Genomic DNA, 13,838 nt, shown 5'->3' on the forward strand with positions numbered 1-13,838 from the left:
CTCTTCTGGAGCAAGAGAGACCAAGATCATGAATCTCACCTAAGAGTGATGTGAGCAGCAGCAACAGCACGTCAGTATCTTCTCCAAAGCATGACGCTGCACTTGTGGTATTCTCACTGTAGTTCCACAAGGTTTTGCATATCAAACAAGCCAGCTCCCAGTCAGATGGTCCAAAGTCTCGTAAACAGTCAACTAACCTGCCAGTATCAAACAAAAAGAGTGGTTTGTTCCACATACTTTTCTCATGAGCCCTTCAAAATTGAGGCAGTCTTGAAATGCATGCAGACTTCACAAAAGTTTGCAGGAAAATTACATTGCATGACAATGTGTGACTGTCCCAAATCTGTAGCTGTGACTAGAAGTTGCTGAGTGAGCCAAACTTTATCAGACACAAATAATTTACCTGGAAAAGATGGTATGAATGCAGCAAAAGCTTCAATCAGAATTTCCAGCATATTGCACATCAGAGGATCCGACCAGAAGAGAAAGCCAAAGGAATCTGCTGCTTCCATGACTCACAGAATTACCTCTCACACTCAGTGAAGTCTGAGTATTTTGCAGATCTCACCCCTTTTCTTCAGCCTGCATTCCCAACAGACTCCTCTCAGAAATTCCAGATTTATTAAGGACCACTAGGTTGTTGACCTTTCCTCTAATCTCACTTCCTTGAAGATACCAAATTGCAGGCTAGATCAAAAGCAGGACTCTGAAATTAAGCTATAACTCTTCTGCCCACACCAACTGATGTACAGTAGCTACCCAGAGTTCGCACTACCAAATGGCATTGTTCACAAGTCTTGGGTCAGCAGGAGCAAACTTCATTTTTCACCGGCTGTCCCCAGCGCCCTCTCTAATAGTAACCTTTCACTGCTGTTCCCTTCCCCAACCCTGTGACCTCCTCTTTCCCTCACTTCTCTATATTGTTGTGAGGTTTAGAATCTGGTGATTAGCAAGGGAACGTGGGATAATGTTGTGTTCAGCCATACCTGAATGTCATCAGTAATTGAAAAGCAACCAAAAAGAGGTTTGGTTTTTCTCTGCTCTCTGAAGGCAGTCATCATGGGGGGCATCTAATGAAGAGCCAAAATATCTTGCCCTAATTTTTTGAAGTTTAACTCTCTGATAAGACTAAGTCCATGTTTTATTAGTGCCCCTGTATACTGGTAAAATAACCTCATTTCTTAAATCCACACATCTGGTTTGGCATGGTCAGGATGATCTCCTTAACAATCACTTCCAGATTATCTAGATTTATTCTGCAATGTTACTGTGTTTCCTGCATTCTTCACAAGTTTTCAGAAAGAGTCTAGAAAATTCTCTATGATTCTATATGCTACAGATTATTCCACATAGCAAAATTCTATATAATAGAAATTTCTCATATTTCATAGAATCACAGAATCATAGGAGTTGGAAGGGACCTCCAGAGATCATCGGGTCCAACCCCCCTGTCAAAGCAGCTCCCCAGCTCATATTGCACAGGGAGGTGTCCAGATGGGTCTTGAATATCTTCAGAGAAGGAGACTCCACCACCTCCCTGGGCAGCCTGTCCCAGAGCTCTGTCACCCTCACTGTGAAAAAGTTCTTCCACATGTTGGTGTGGAACTTCCTGTGCTCCAACTTGCAGCCATTGCTCCTTGTCCTGTCTCCACAGACCACTGAAAGGAGGCTGGCTGATTCCCCCTGCATCCCATGCTTAAGATATTTATAAACATTAATAAGGTCCCCCCTTAGTCTTCTTTTCTCAAGGCTGAACAGTCCCAGCTCACTCAGCCTTTCCTCATAGGGGAGATGCTCCAGGCCCTTCATCATCTTTGTAGCCCTTCTCTGGATTCTCTCAAGGAGATCCTTGTCCTTTTTATACCAGGGAGCCCAGAACTGGACACAATACTCCAGGTGGGGCCTGACCAGGGCTGAGTAGAGGGGGAGGATCACCTCCTTTGACCTGCTGGCTACACTCCTCCTGATGTACCCCAGGATCCCATTGGCTCTCTTAGCCACCAGGGCACTCTGCTGGCTCATGGCCAACCTGTCATCATCAACCAGGACCCCCAGGTCCTTCTCCAGAAAGCTCTTCTCCAGCAGGTAATCCTCCAGCCTGTACTGATACTATCAGTTATTCCTTCCCATCTGATTTGCCTGTAACTTATTTTTAGTCTTCTTTTCCAGCTATTTGGTAAGTTCCCTAGAACTTGGAAAGGAAGGCTGAACAGACTATGCATTGTTTACATTGCATACAAAAGTAATTACATGCTGTACGAACAGCAAAGCATTTCAAAGTTGGGCATATTGATTCATGAACGCGGGTTGGATCAACTGCTTTACAAGCACAGGAACATGATCCTTCATGTTACCCCAATTCAGCTGGATCCGCTATTATCCGAACATCAAAGCCACAAGTGCTGCACCTACAGCGCTTTCTCAAGCTCTAACACCACTGACAGTGTAAGAGCCTCAAGCTCACGCTCTGGAGAGAGGAGTCTCCAGAGCTGTTCATTCTCCACCAGGCACAGCCGCCTCCCAGAGCTCTCCCTGCAGTACTAAGTAGTCCCCAAAACTGCAAGAGACCGTGTGGGGTATCACAGAGCTTCAAGCAATCTGCACACATACAACAGGTACACGTGAATGGTGCCTACTACCTGCAGCCCACAGAGAACCCAGTTAAGCCAGGCATAAGCCGCCCTTTGCAGAGCCAGGCCTTAGCTGCTTTGCTGCAGGGTACTCTGCTCTGCTGTGTGTACTGGGGGGGGGGGGGGGGTCATTGGGAAATTATTCTGTGGTCCTTGGCTCTGCAGTCGGCTACACCACTGTAAGGCTTTTGCAAAAAAGATATGAAAGAACATAAAAGGCCTTTTCTTGAAGAACATACTGATTATCTATTAAGTATGCCCTATCAAGCATTATTACAATAGAAACAAATCTGATTGAAACTCTTGGGCTAAACTACTGGAACTTGCCCTTTTCTATAAGCATAATCAGCGACTTACTTTCCAATTACTCCTTCTTCCATCAGGAGAACTCCTCTGTTCTTATCTACCGTGAGATTGAGCAGAACTCCACAGGCAGAAAAACAGACGTCTTGGTTCTTGGCATCAAGCAAAGCTATGATGACCTTGTATACTGGGTTACAAAGGAACAGTATTACTGGGAAGGTGGACTTACCATACAAGTGGCCTTACAACATACTTATTAAACATGTATACCTCAAAAACAGCCAGATGCAGGATACACTACCCAAAAATTTAACCTTATAGCTGATTACTGTGACATACCCTGGTGTATGAGCTAGTGTAACGGCCACTGCTACATCACACTAAATACTGGCTTTCTTCAAAGCAACACATTGTAATTATCAAAATACACCACAAGTCTTGTGAAAATCCAATCAGAAGAGGTTTCATCCACCAAACTGAATGACAGCCAGTTTCTTGAATGCATCAACCTCCTTGCAATCACATAAGTGAGCAGAAACTGCTAGGACTTAGAATCTGGCACTCAGAGAGGGAACTTCTTACCTCCCTGAGTAGCAAGGTTACCCTAAACTGCAACCTGCAGTGCAGCTGGGACTGCTGCAGCCTGGGGCTCCTGTGGGAGACAGGCAAGAAGCAGAGGCTGGCTGTGCAGCATCTCGCAGCACTTGCTGACACTGAACTCCATAGGCAGTGGAAGGCAACCCCAATGAGGGAGTCAGGCTTACCTAATGGAAAGGCAGCCTCTTGGCTCCTCCTGAGCTCAGTGCACTGACATCACAGTCTCTCCAAGGTCGAAAATTCAGTCCTTTGCCTGCGACAGCTCATCAGCAACCGTAGCTACTGAGCGTCAGGCCCCCCTTTCCATATATCCCTGATATGTCCAGCCACAAAAGAAGGGGCTGTATATTTTGGCATATCACCTCACTTCGAGCACTGACAGGTAGGCACAAATTTTTTTACAATGAATTGCTGTTTAATTAAGCCCATGACACACCTTCTGTGGAGAGCAGCGTGGGGTTTTTTTTTCCTCAAAGTTCTTTAGACACCTAAAGCAAAACGACTTGAGAAGACTTGTATCCTACTTCACCCAGAAGCTAATAGGAGGTCTCTCTGTTGAGGTAGTCTAATATGTTAACTCTATGTTACAAAGGACTAACATGCTGTCGAAGATGGGAATCAAAAACCTGTGATTAGGAACCTAAATGAGAGTTAAGTTGTATTTTCATCCTATATCGTATCACTGCTAACCTGTAGGATTTGAGGAACTGAAGAGTAAAGGCACATTTCAGAATTTTAATCTTTAGGAAAAGCAGAGCATTTCTAGCATATACCTTTGTGAAGGCACACCATGGCACATTTTTCCTACTGCTATATTTGCATTTTAATGAAACTGAAATAAAATGGTGTTGATAATGACTACTATTGAATTCTAACATTTGCCTAATTTGCAACACATCAGAGAAGATTACTTCTACCCTTTAACTGAGACAGCTTATTAACAATCTTTCCTTTTTAGAACTATGGGCATTTAAAACCAGGACTCCCACAAATGCAGAAGTAACTCACTCTTTTTCTGTATGATGAAGTCACAGATCTCATGATACTGGGAAAGATTGCCAAAGACTCTGACAGCCTCCACAGTTCCATCCACATTGTTGCTCATTAACAGCTTTAAAAGCACTATTGGTTTGCAAAGAAATGACATAAAAACAATTACTTGTATATCACAAACATGTGCTTGGCTTTTTATCAGTAAATATCAGAATGCAAACTGCAATGGCAATAAATGTAATAAATGGGAACAGTTATCTAACTGTCTGGTTGCAGTGAAGGGGGTGAGCAGATGGTAGAACAAGAGCTAAATTGTGTAGGGCTTTGAAGATGAGACAAAGAGCTCCAATATGGGGCTAAATGCAAAGGAACAGATGAGGAGTTAGGAAGATAGCCTATGCACGGTTGTATTAATGGGAGCCAGTTTTGCTGTACAGTTTTGAGTGGGCTCATGTGAAAATCCAGGAAGACAAAGAAGAAAATAATGTTGCAATATATATATGAGAATTGATTTAGATCCTGAACAGATGGTCTTATGGTGGGATGTCTCCTAAAACTCACATTATTTTCTGACATTAGCTCTATTTTCTCTCAGTGCTGCTATAACAAGCAAACACATTTTCTCTGAACAGCGACTTAATATTGCCCCTGATCTGAAGCATTTACTTCCTTGCTGCTTTCCTGCTTAGCCATTTCACATACAATTAGCCTGGAACTTCAGCAGATAGAATGAGGCCTTCACCCTTTCCTAGGATGAGCTACCGTCATGTAAGTTTTTGGTGCATGTAAAGAAGCAATGTTAGGAAAATTACATCTTACCAGGCTTCTGTGAGTATGAAGTGAACCACTGACATCAGCCCATCACATAAAGGACTCAAGTCAGGGCACCCTTAACCTTCTACCACAGAAAATTGAGAGAAAAAAAAGCAGAGAAAAGAGGTTGGCTTCTTTCCCATTGCTTCCATCTTTGAGTGTTGCAATACTGAACATGCCTTGAACTTAGTCTTTAAGAGACATCTGAAGTTATTTTTTTGTCTTTGGGATCCACCACTTGGATCAAACAGCTAGTGTTGTCATAATGTCTCCTGGAGGAGGAAGCCTGCTGATCTTCCATCAAAAACTCTTCCCTCTCCTCAGGTCAGAGACAGGAAAGGTGATAGGACTGAAGCCACATGCTAACAATGAAAACAGGAGAAGGACAGCGAACGGGACACGCAGAGAGTTAATTTGTTTCCCTACTTCCCTGTCCAGCAATAAAAGACAAGTGCCTTATAGGGGGGTAAAATGACTTGTGACAGAACAGCAGAACTCACTTAGAAAATTATGTCCACCAGTTAGGGCACTAGGCTGATAGCCAGCATATTTTATCCTACTACTCATTCGACCTGTTGTGCAAACGTCAGGCTCTGTCACTCCCTCATGTCTTGTCTGTTCAGGGACTAAGATATACAAGATACAGACTCTCTACCTTTTGTGTAACATTAACTCAGTGAGTGCCAGGACACACATGCAATTTCTACACATCACTAAAATCTGACTGCTGTTGGTAATGTCAGAGGAGAGTGAATCACACAACTCCTACATTGGCAAGGGATTTATAACCCAGAAACAGGTGTAAGTTAGATTTTGCACATCTAGAAGGTATCAAGAAAAAAACCCCAACCTTCTTAACACACTCTTATTAGAACCAAAAAGCAACATTATTACTTCGGTTCAGGCACATGGATTTTGGACAAGTCTAGCAAAAATTGCTAAACTGAAAACAGTATGGCAAATTCTTTTGGGGGAGAAAAGAAGGGGTTTTGCCAACAACCTACTTCCACACGAGTCACAGAATCATGTTCCAAAAAACAAAGAAATCCCTGTGGGAAGAGTTTAGCCCTATGAACCTTTTATTTCTGCAATATGATACCACAACATACTATCAGTGTCTTTATGTAGTGTCAAAAATACATCATCAGTAACTTCCATTTTGAAAAAGCTATACAAGGAGTACTAGTTTAAAAGTCCCTACCTTCAGCAATGTGTAGCTTCCTGTCTTGAACAGCAGAACTCTTCACTTTGTAGTAGGATAAATTGTTGATTGTGGTTGCCGCATTGATGACCAACTCCTCACAGTCATCAACTGACTTGTATTCTGATAGCAAACAAACCCAACATGCATATGTAGAGACACACACACACACGTGAGTAACTTAGTAGTGCATCACAGCTCAGAAGCAAACCAAATCATAGTTTACACAGTCATCACTACAGACAACTATTTTGCTTTTCAGTGGAATGGCAGAAGCTAACAGGAACAGCTGATCCAATGATGGCAATACAAAGTCACTCTTTCCAACTCTTCATCTAAAGAAATCATTGTGACTAAGGCAACATGGTTTAAAACCCAGTTAGTTAAGACACTTTACAGATCCAATTTGCTGTTTTAAGATGGAACTGAGGAGAATCCATATGCAGAAATAGGCCCCTGTGATAGACAGAAATACAAAGGACTATTATACTGAAATGTCAGGTACCAACTGGAAAAAAAGAGACTTCTTTAACAACTTTCTCTCAGAGTTCCTGACAGAACATTAACCAACATGAAACTATGCCAACAAGTCTGAAAGATGTGTATAGTGATTTATCTGAGGTTTCTGCCCTCAGAAACTAAGGGTGAAGGAAATAAGTTCATAAGGAGAGAGAACATTTTGCGGTAAACTAACTCCCCTCAGGAAGAAGGGAGGGTGGCAGAGCGAAGCTTTGAGGCTTGAAAGCCCTTAGACAACAACTATGACAGTTCCAACCAAGGAAGCTCCTAGAGGCCTTAGGAGAGAATGGATGGAGTTGTGAGTGTGCCTTCTCTAATCCCTCACGGCTGGTGGGTAAGATTGGTAAAACAGCATATCATCAGGTTGATTGTCTTGACGTAATATTTAGTAGTCTCATTACACACTAAAATATACTGAGTTCCTCGAGATGGATCTTGTCACTGCTGAACTCTGTTATAACTCCTAGTCTACAATTAAGATTTACAAAGGAATCAGCAAGTGGCAAAGGAACTGCAATCCTAAACCTCTGTTTGGAGAGGAAAGGATACTACTTTCCACCTGAAAAAGATAAAAGGTTGAAAATCTGAAAAAGAAGAAAAAATAGGGGGAAATTTTTCAAGGAAGCTGAAAGTTATGAGTGTGGGGAACAAAAATAATACTTCATCCAGAACAATCACAAGACCTGCAAACCTTAAACACCCCACCACCACCAAACACACATATGAAGCATCTGTTAAGAGCCGGCTTATATGAACTCTCTGTGAGCTCTAAACCAAAACTTGTTTCCTTATCTATAATGATCATATCTGCAAATCTTCTCACTGAATGAAACACTTCTACATCTTTCCCCAGCCATTAAAATGTCAGTACCAAAGCAGCAATGCTTCCACTGTCTCAAACAGGTTTTCTACAGAAACCACGTCATGAGTATCAGCAGACTGACTTCGTTATTTCAGCTGTGGAACCAAATTAGTTACGGCTCAACCTAGATAAACTGGTCAAGTAAGGGTCAAGTAAACGGTTCTGACAAAATGAACCAAGATAACACACAGAGCATGGATGTCATTACCTAGGACTGTAACAAGTAATTCTACAATTCCATGGGCAGCTGCCAGAGCTGCTCCTACACTGAGATGAATGGAGAGATTGGCCAGCACTCTGATCAGTTTTATCAGAACATCTTCTGCTTCTGAAGGATGCTTTGGGTGGTTTCTTCCTTCCCCTTCTCTTTCATGGTACCATTTCTGTGCATTCAGATCAAGTTCATGGTAGGCTTGGAATAACGATATCAAGGTGTTAAGACTTCCTTTCTCTTTGAAAAATTGCTCACGGGCTTGGTTGTTATTTTCTGTTAAATTACCAAGAATGAAGAGGATACGGATAACCAAATCCTGCAATAAAATAAATAAACCATATTACACAGAAAGCATCAGAAGCTATTAGCTGCTTAAAAAGAAGATAATACTTAATTTGCTTCACAATTCAGTTAATAGCAGGTCCAGAGCAACTGAAGGAATGCCAAATACAGTGACTAGAAATAATTGTTTGTGCTATTTTTTCTTAACCCAGTTTACAGAAGAAATCAAAACCATCTGACAGAACTATTATAGCATTGGGGTAATTACTAATGTGCTGTACTTAGTATAGGTCATCTATTTTTACCAAGCCCACAGTAATCTTAAAATATCTTAAACCAGCACTTTATATAACTAGAATAACCATATGGGCCAAAGCTTACTAATCTTTCAAGTAAGCAAATGTCAATTGTGATGGCCAATGACCACCACCTTCCCTTTTTCTAGGTGCCTGTCATCCACCGTAGAGATTAAACTACTACCCCTTGATTTGTTACTGTTAAATCCACAATAAGTCTCACTCATTTCCTTGTTAAGTCCGATTGCTTACAGGCAGAAAATTCCACCTCCTTCTCCTTCTAAAGACAGGTGCCCTACAAACTTGCAATCCTAGATAATTTTTCCATAATCCCAGAGACATTACCTTCTTCTGTCCTTTTGTAAGCATCAAAGGGTAAATTTCATCAGGCCTAGCTGGTTTGAAAACACTTAAATGTTCTACAGCTCATTTTTTAACCATAAAAGAACTCAGGCTGAAGTGGAGATTAATCATTTGATCATAATTTACCCTTTCAGAAAAAGAAGCAAAAAAAAGCATTTCATACTTCACTACTCACAGTGGCATCTGTCAATAATTCTCAACTTCTGAACACTGCAGTAATTATTTCCTTATTATCTTCTCCCCAGTAGTGTACTATAGAAAGTTTTCTTTTTTTTAACGTCTCTTTCTCATTACATCTCATTTTGTGCCTTGTTTTTTTTCTGATTTTCATTTTACATGCTCTTGCTATCCTTTTATCATTGCTAAATGAGACCTACTTTGTATTTTTATACAGTAACTTGAGATCTCATGGTTTAACCAAGTTGCTCTCCTATAACCAAGCTGCATTTCCTATTCCTGCTCTTCAGTGAAATATATAATTAAATCTCTTGTTGCTTCATTTCAGTAAGACTGAGACACAGATATTTTTTGACAACCAGTGGATATTAACTAGGTATTCAACAACAGCCTCAACTTTTTCTTACCCATCTGGATGGAAAAAAGAAAAAAAAATAAAATTCTCAACTAACCCAAGTATAAATTCATGAAAACATTCCCCTCTGTTACTTGCATCAAATCCAACTAATTTCCCAAAAGAAATGCCCATAGCTTTATCTTAACAGTACAGTTAAGTAATAGCATTTCTTCAAGTACAGCACAGCCTTAGCTGCCAAAGTGCTCTACATGCACTAACCATTTTGCTAAACAAGTTACATGGTGTTTTTCTTCAAATACAATAGTTGTATTCTAATCTTCCATGGTATCTGTAATGTAGTTAAGCAGGCACAGCCCAAGTTGTTCAAGTACACATACTAACACTAAAGAAAAGGGATGTGTAAGCAGTGAATCATCACTGTCTTCACCAATACGTTTCAGCTCTCTGCCACAGGACACTGTCAATAACATCCTCTTAGGGCCAAGAAGATGAAAGCTGCTCCTGAATACAAGAAGCAGGCAGTCCCCTAAATGAGGAACAGGTTCTTGCATCCATCGTATTTAATACAATAGCTTCCTAGAACCCACATCCACTACTTTTTAACTAGGCATCATATTTTTGCCAGCATCTAAATGTCATCGAGACCAATTTTTATGAACATTCTTAATGACTAACCACTAAGAGCTTTCACCTTTGCTGGCACAACCCCCAATTCACAAAGGCTGTAAGAATGTGAAACAAACAAGTGATGAATCAGAAGAGAGAAATGAAAAAAGCAGGCAGTCTAGTTTGACTCGTTTATTTTGACCAAAATTAGAAAGTCAATACAGTATAAGCCCAGCAACAGCTCTACCCAATCAGAAAACAGACAAACAGGTACCATACAGCAATCAACTGATATTTTGAGAAGTGTGATCTCAACTGTGCTTTCCACCTACAGGCTAGCAAAACAAACTTATAAAATACTTCTTTTTTAGCTAAGCACATCCGGTTTTATTAGCATATAACCAAAGTTTCATTATCTTCCAATGAAAATTTAACCAGCAGAGGCAAAGTGAAAAGCTGGTACAACTTGTCCTGAGTTGTCTAACACTCAAGGTTTCTTATTATTTTTGGCTACAGTCTTCATGGGGTAAGCACCACAAGAGTCAGAAACACCAGCTCAGAGACACTGTGTAAAAAATACATGTAAGGACAACTGGCATTTTGAAACTGCTTGCAAGACTAAACTTGTACAAGGCCCACAGGCCTTTCTGTACATAACAAAAAATCAGTATAATAAATGAGATTATTATGCATCTCCAAATGCTTGGAGTATTAACTGCATATGGAATTTCAGACATTCTTGCACACTTACAGAAAAAATTACTTACTAGTCATTTATCATATTAATTTATATAATATGTAATTTTTAACATATACCACATTAAAGGCAGATGAAAGAGAGGAGTTACACTCTGTTATCCCTTTTTGTTTTTTTTACAAGGCACTCATGTGAGACCTGCTGTGCACAGAGTGTACCCAAACCTGATTGGAAGGTTATACATGAGACCACATAGCTTCACTTACACAAACAAATCTGAACAAATGTATAAAGAAATGCTTGAGAAGAACTAATTTTCTTCTTTGCTTCCACCCTATGAAGAAACTAGATTGGGTTTTAAGTGGCAATGGCACCATATACTCAACTCAACTTCTTTTTCTGACAACCAGAACTATATATGTTTAATCACTAATATGAAAGACTTCTTTGCTAATCTACTTCTACAATCTATTCCTTGCGCTGCCCTGGTAGCAAAGGTACCCAGTGTACTTGCTGAGTCACAGAAGGTGACAGCAGTTTATCTTGGCAATTAAAACGTACCTGCCCTTCCGTGTCAAGCATGATGAACGCAGAGTACAAACAGCAAAAGGCACAAACAGCATAGGTTTGCTCATCAGTAAGACAGAAAAACTAATTAGGTCATTTATTTCCAACTAAAACATGATAAGGGACAGGAGTCCCTTCTAGAGTTTGTATGGACCAGCCAAGTACCTGTTGTCAGTCTGTTTGGTATCTGGACCCTCACAAGGGGATGGGTCGTATGGGAAAAAATAAATAATCAGATGCCAGCACCTGGGTTCCAATCAAATCTCCAGCTATAATTGAAAAGTGCTTTCCATGTTACACAAATATCCATGGAGGAAGTCAAAATTCTACCACCTGCCCATAAGTATGAACTGTTTCTAGGAATCATTCAAGTCTAATTTACACTTTGTATTTCTGCTTTATTATGTACCTTGCAAAGAAAATGCAAGACTTCTATTTGCAGGGTCTGATAGTCTACTTATAAACAAAGTAACAGTGGTTATGCCATCCTGGACCTAATCTCTTCCAAACACAGTAAGGATTCACCTTGAAGTCATATTCTGGCTGTGAAAATTCCTGGTCAAACCTGGAAATAACAACTGACCTAAAACAAAACTTGATGTAAGGAAGAAAAAATGACGGAGAAGAGGGAGAATATCCTGGAAGCACCAAAAGCAAATGATGTTTTTGACTGAGACACCTGAAATGAGGAGAAGCTTTGCCACAGTGATAGCAGAAAGTACTCTGTCAGCAAAGAGGGAACCTCCTTCCCCTTCAAGTATGAACAAATTTGAGGGGAAGAGACCATCAGAAGCATGCATTTATATTTCTGTGCATCACACACCACAGGATGCAGCCCAATAGTCTCTACACCCAAAAAACTGATCTCTTTAGGGAAACTTTTCAGAAAAGGGTTCATTTGCACTTAGCTATGAAGAGCTTGTGTCCTTCAGTTTCTTTGTAGATCTGGGAAAGGTAATGAAGAAGAGCAAGCACGTCATCACCAGGACAACATTTGACAAAAAGCAGTGTAGACTCTCTAACGAAACACATTTCTGAAATCATTAATTAAAAAAAAGTTGAAAAATATATCCCCCATGGTATTGCTCCAATGATTAGTGATGTCTCTGGTTAAAATCTTTTTTCTTATTACTAGTTTAAATTTTTAGAGTTTCAGCCACTATTTCTTATTATCTGTTTTTTTCTAGATTAAAGTATGGTCTACTAAAAGAAATGTCTTCCTTGTGCAAATTCTATTAATAGGCAACTTCCTAATGGTCTGACCTTTGTCTTAATAAATAATTTTGCTTAATCTTGGGTTGTTTTTTTTAAACTCTAATTCTCTTATCTCTTTTCAGAGCTGTTCCCAAGCTTTCAGCATCTTTTGTAGAAATTAATACCAAAAAATAAGGCAAAATATTTTACTGACAGTTTCTGTCACACAAACAGTAATACCTCCTTATTATTCTTGTTTGATATTCTAACATTTACCTATCTGGTAATTACATTTACTCTCTTGGATCTTTTGATAAAGCAGAACAGCAAGTTCTATCTATATGTTATATGCCAGTGACAGCTGACTGACTGCAAACTATGAGCTCTACATTCCTGATCATTTTACACTCAGAGTACATACCACATATTCTGCAGTTTCCTTACCACTTTTACCTTCTGTCTCAGAAAAAAAATAATAAATCCAAACCAAAGTTATTAGGTAGATGCAAATATACTATCAGCTCAGCAGACTGTCAAAAATCATACCATAGGGAAAAGGTGACCCTTCTGTTACTCAGATTTATCAGCAAGGCAATTCCTTCAGCACTGTCAGAATATTTACCCTAACCCAGATAGTTCCTACTTGAAAGAAACGTTAATTCAGAGAGAATGAACAATCAATTATGAATATCCATGTGCACACACAGAACACAGGAAAAAAATCATTTATTTTCATTCTTTAATGGTCTATTGCTAGGTACCTTTCACAGCTTTTTTTTAATTGTCCAAGGCATGGTTAAACTCTTAAGCTAGAGGAAGAAGGAACACAACTGACAATACGCATTTGTAAATGTAGGCGAAAAGAACCGCATGATCTACGGATGTTCTTCATCAGGTTGCCCTGACAAGCATTTCAGCAGAGGTGGTGGCATAAACATCACCACTTTCCATTCAAGTTATAATCTACTGGCAATAAAATAGCAGGAAAAATTTAAATGCAGATAACCATGAAATGATGCATGTGGAAAACCACAGAACAAGCCATACTGCCATGTATAAAATTACAGCCCTTGAACTAACCATAGCCACTTGGAGAACAATCTTGGGGTTAATGACAGATTCCTCATGGGAGCTTAATGCTTACAGGAGGTAAAAAAAGCAAATGA

General features: G+C 40.0%; 1 protein-coding gene across 1 annotated transcript in view; it reads right to left on the minus strand.

Annotated features, from left to right (window-relative positions):
- Nucleotides 1–13,838, minus strand: part of ARMC2 (armadillo repeat containing 2) — a gene marked incomplete at its 5' end in the record, with an annotated part of 60,217 nt that overhangs the window by 4,524 nt on the left and 41,855 nt on the right. The window contains 5 exons of the mRNA XM_084261466.1: nucleotides 40–197; nucleotides 2,988–3,120; nucleotides 4,539–4,652; nucleotides 6,538–6,660; nucleotides 8,127–8,448. Coding sequence (XP_084117592.1) covers nucleotides 40–197; nucleotides 2,988–3,120; nucleotides 4,539–4,652; nucleotides 6,538–6,660; nucleotides 8,127–8,448 — 850 coding nt within the window. The remainder of the gene's footprint in view (nucleotides 1–39; nucleotides 198–2,987; nucleotides 3,121–4,538; nucleotides 4,653–6,537; nucleotides 6,661–8,126; nucleotides 8,449–13,838) is intronic.

Source organism: Gallinula chloropus, assembly GCF_964237585.1.
Source record: "Gallinula chloropus genome assembly, chromosome: 3".
Taxonomy (NCBI): domain Eukaryota; kingdom Metazoa; phylum Chordata; class Aves; order Gruiformes; family Rallidae; genus Gallinula; species Gallinula chloropus.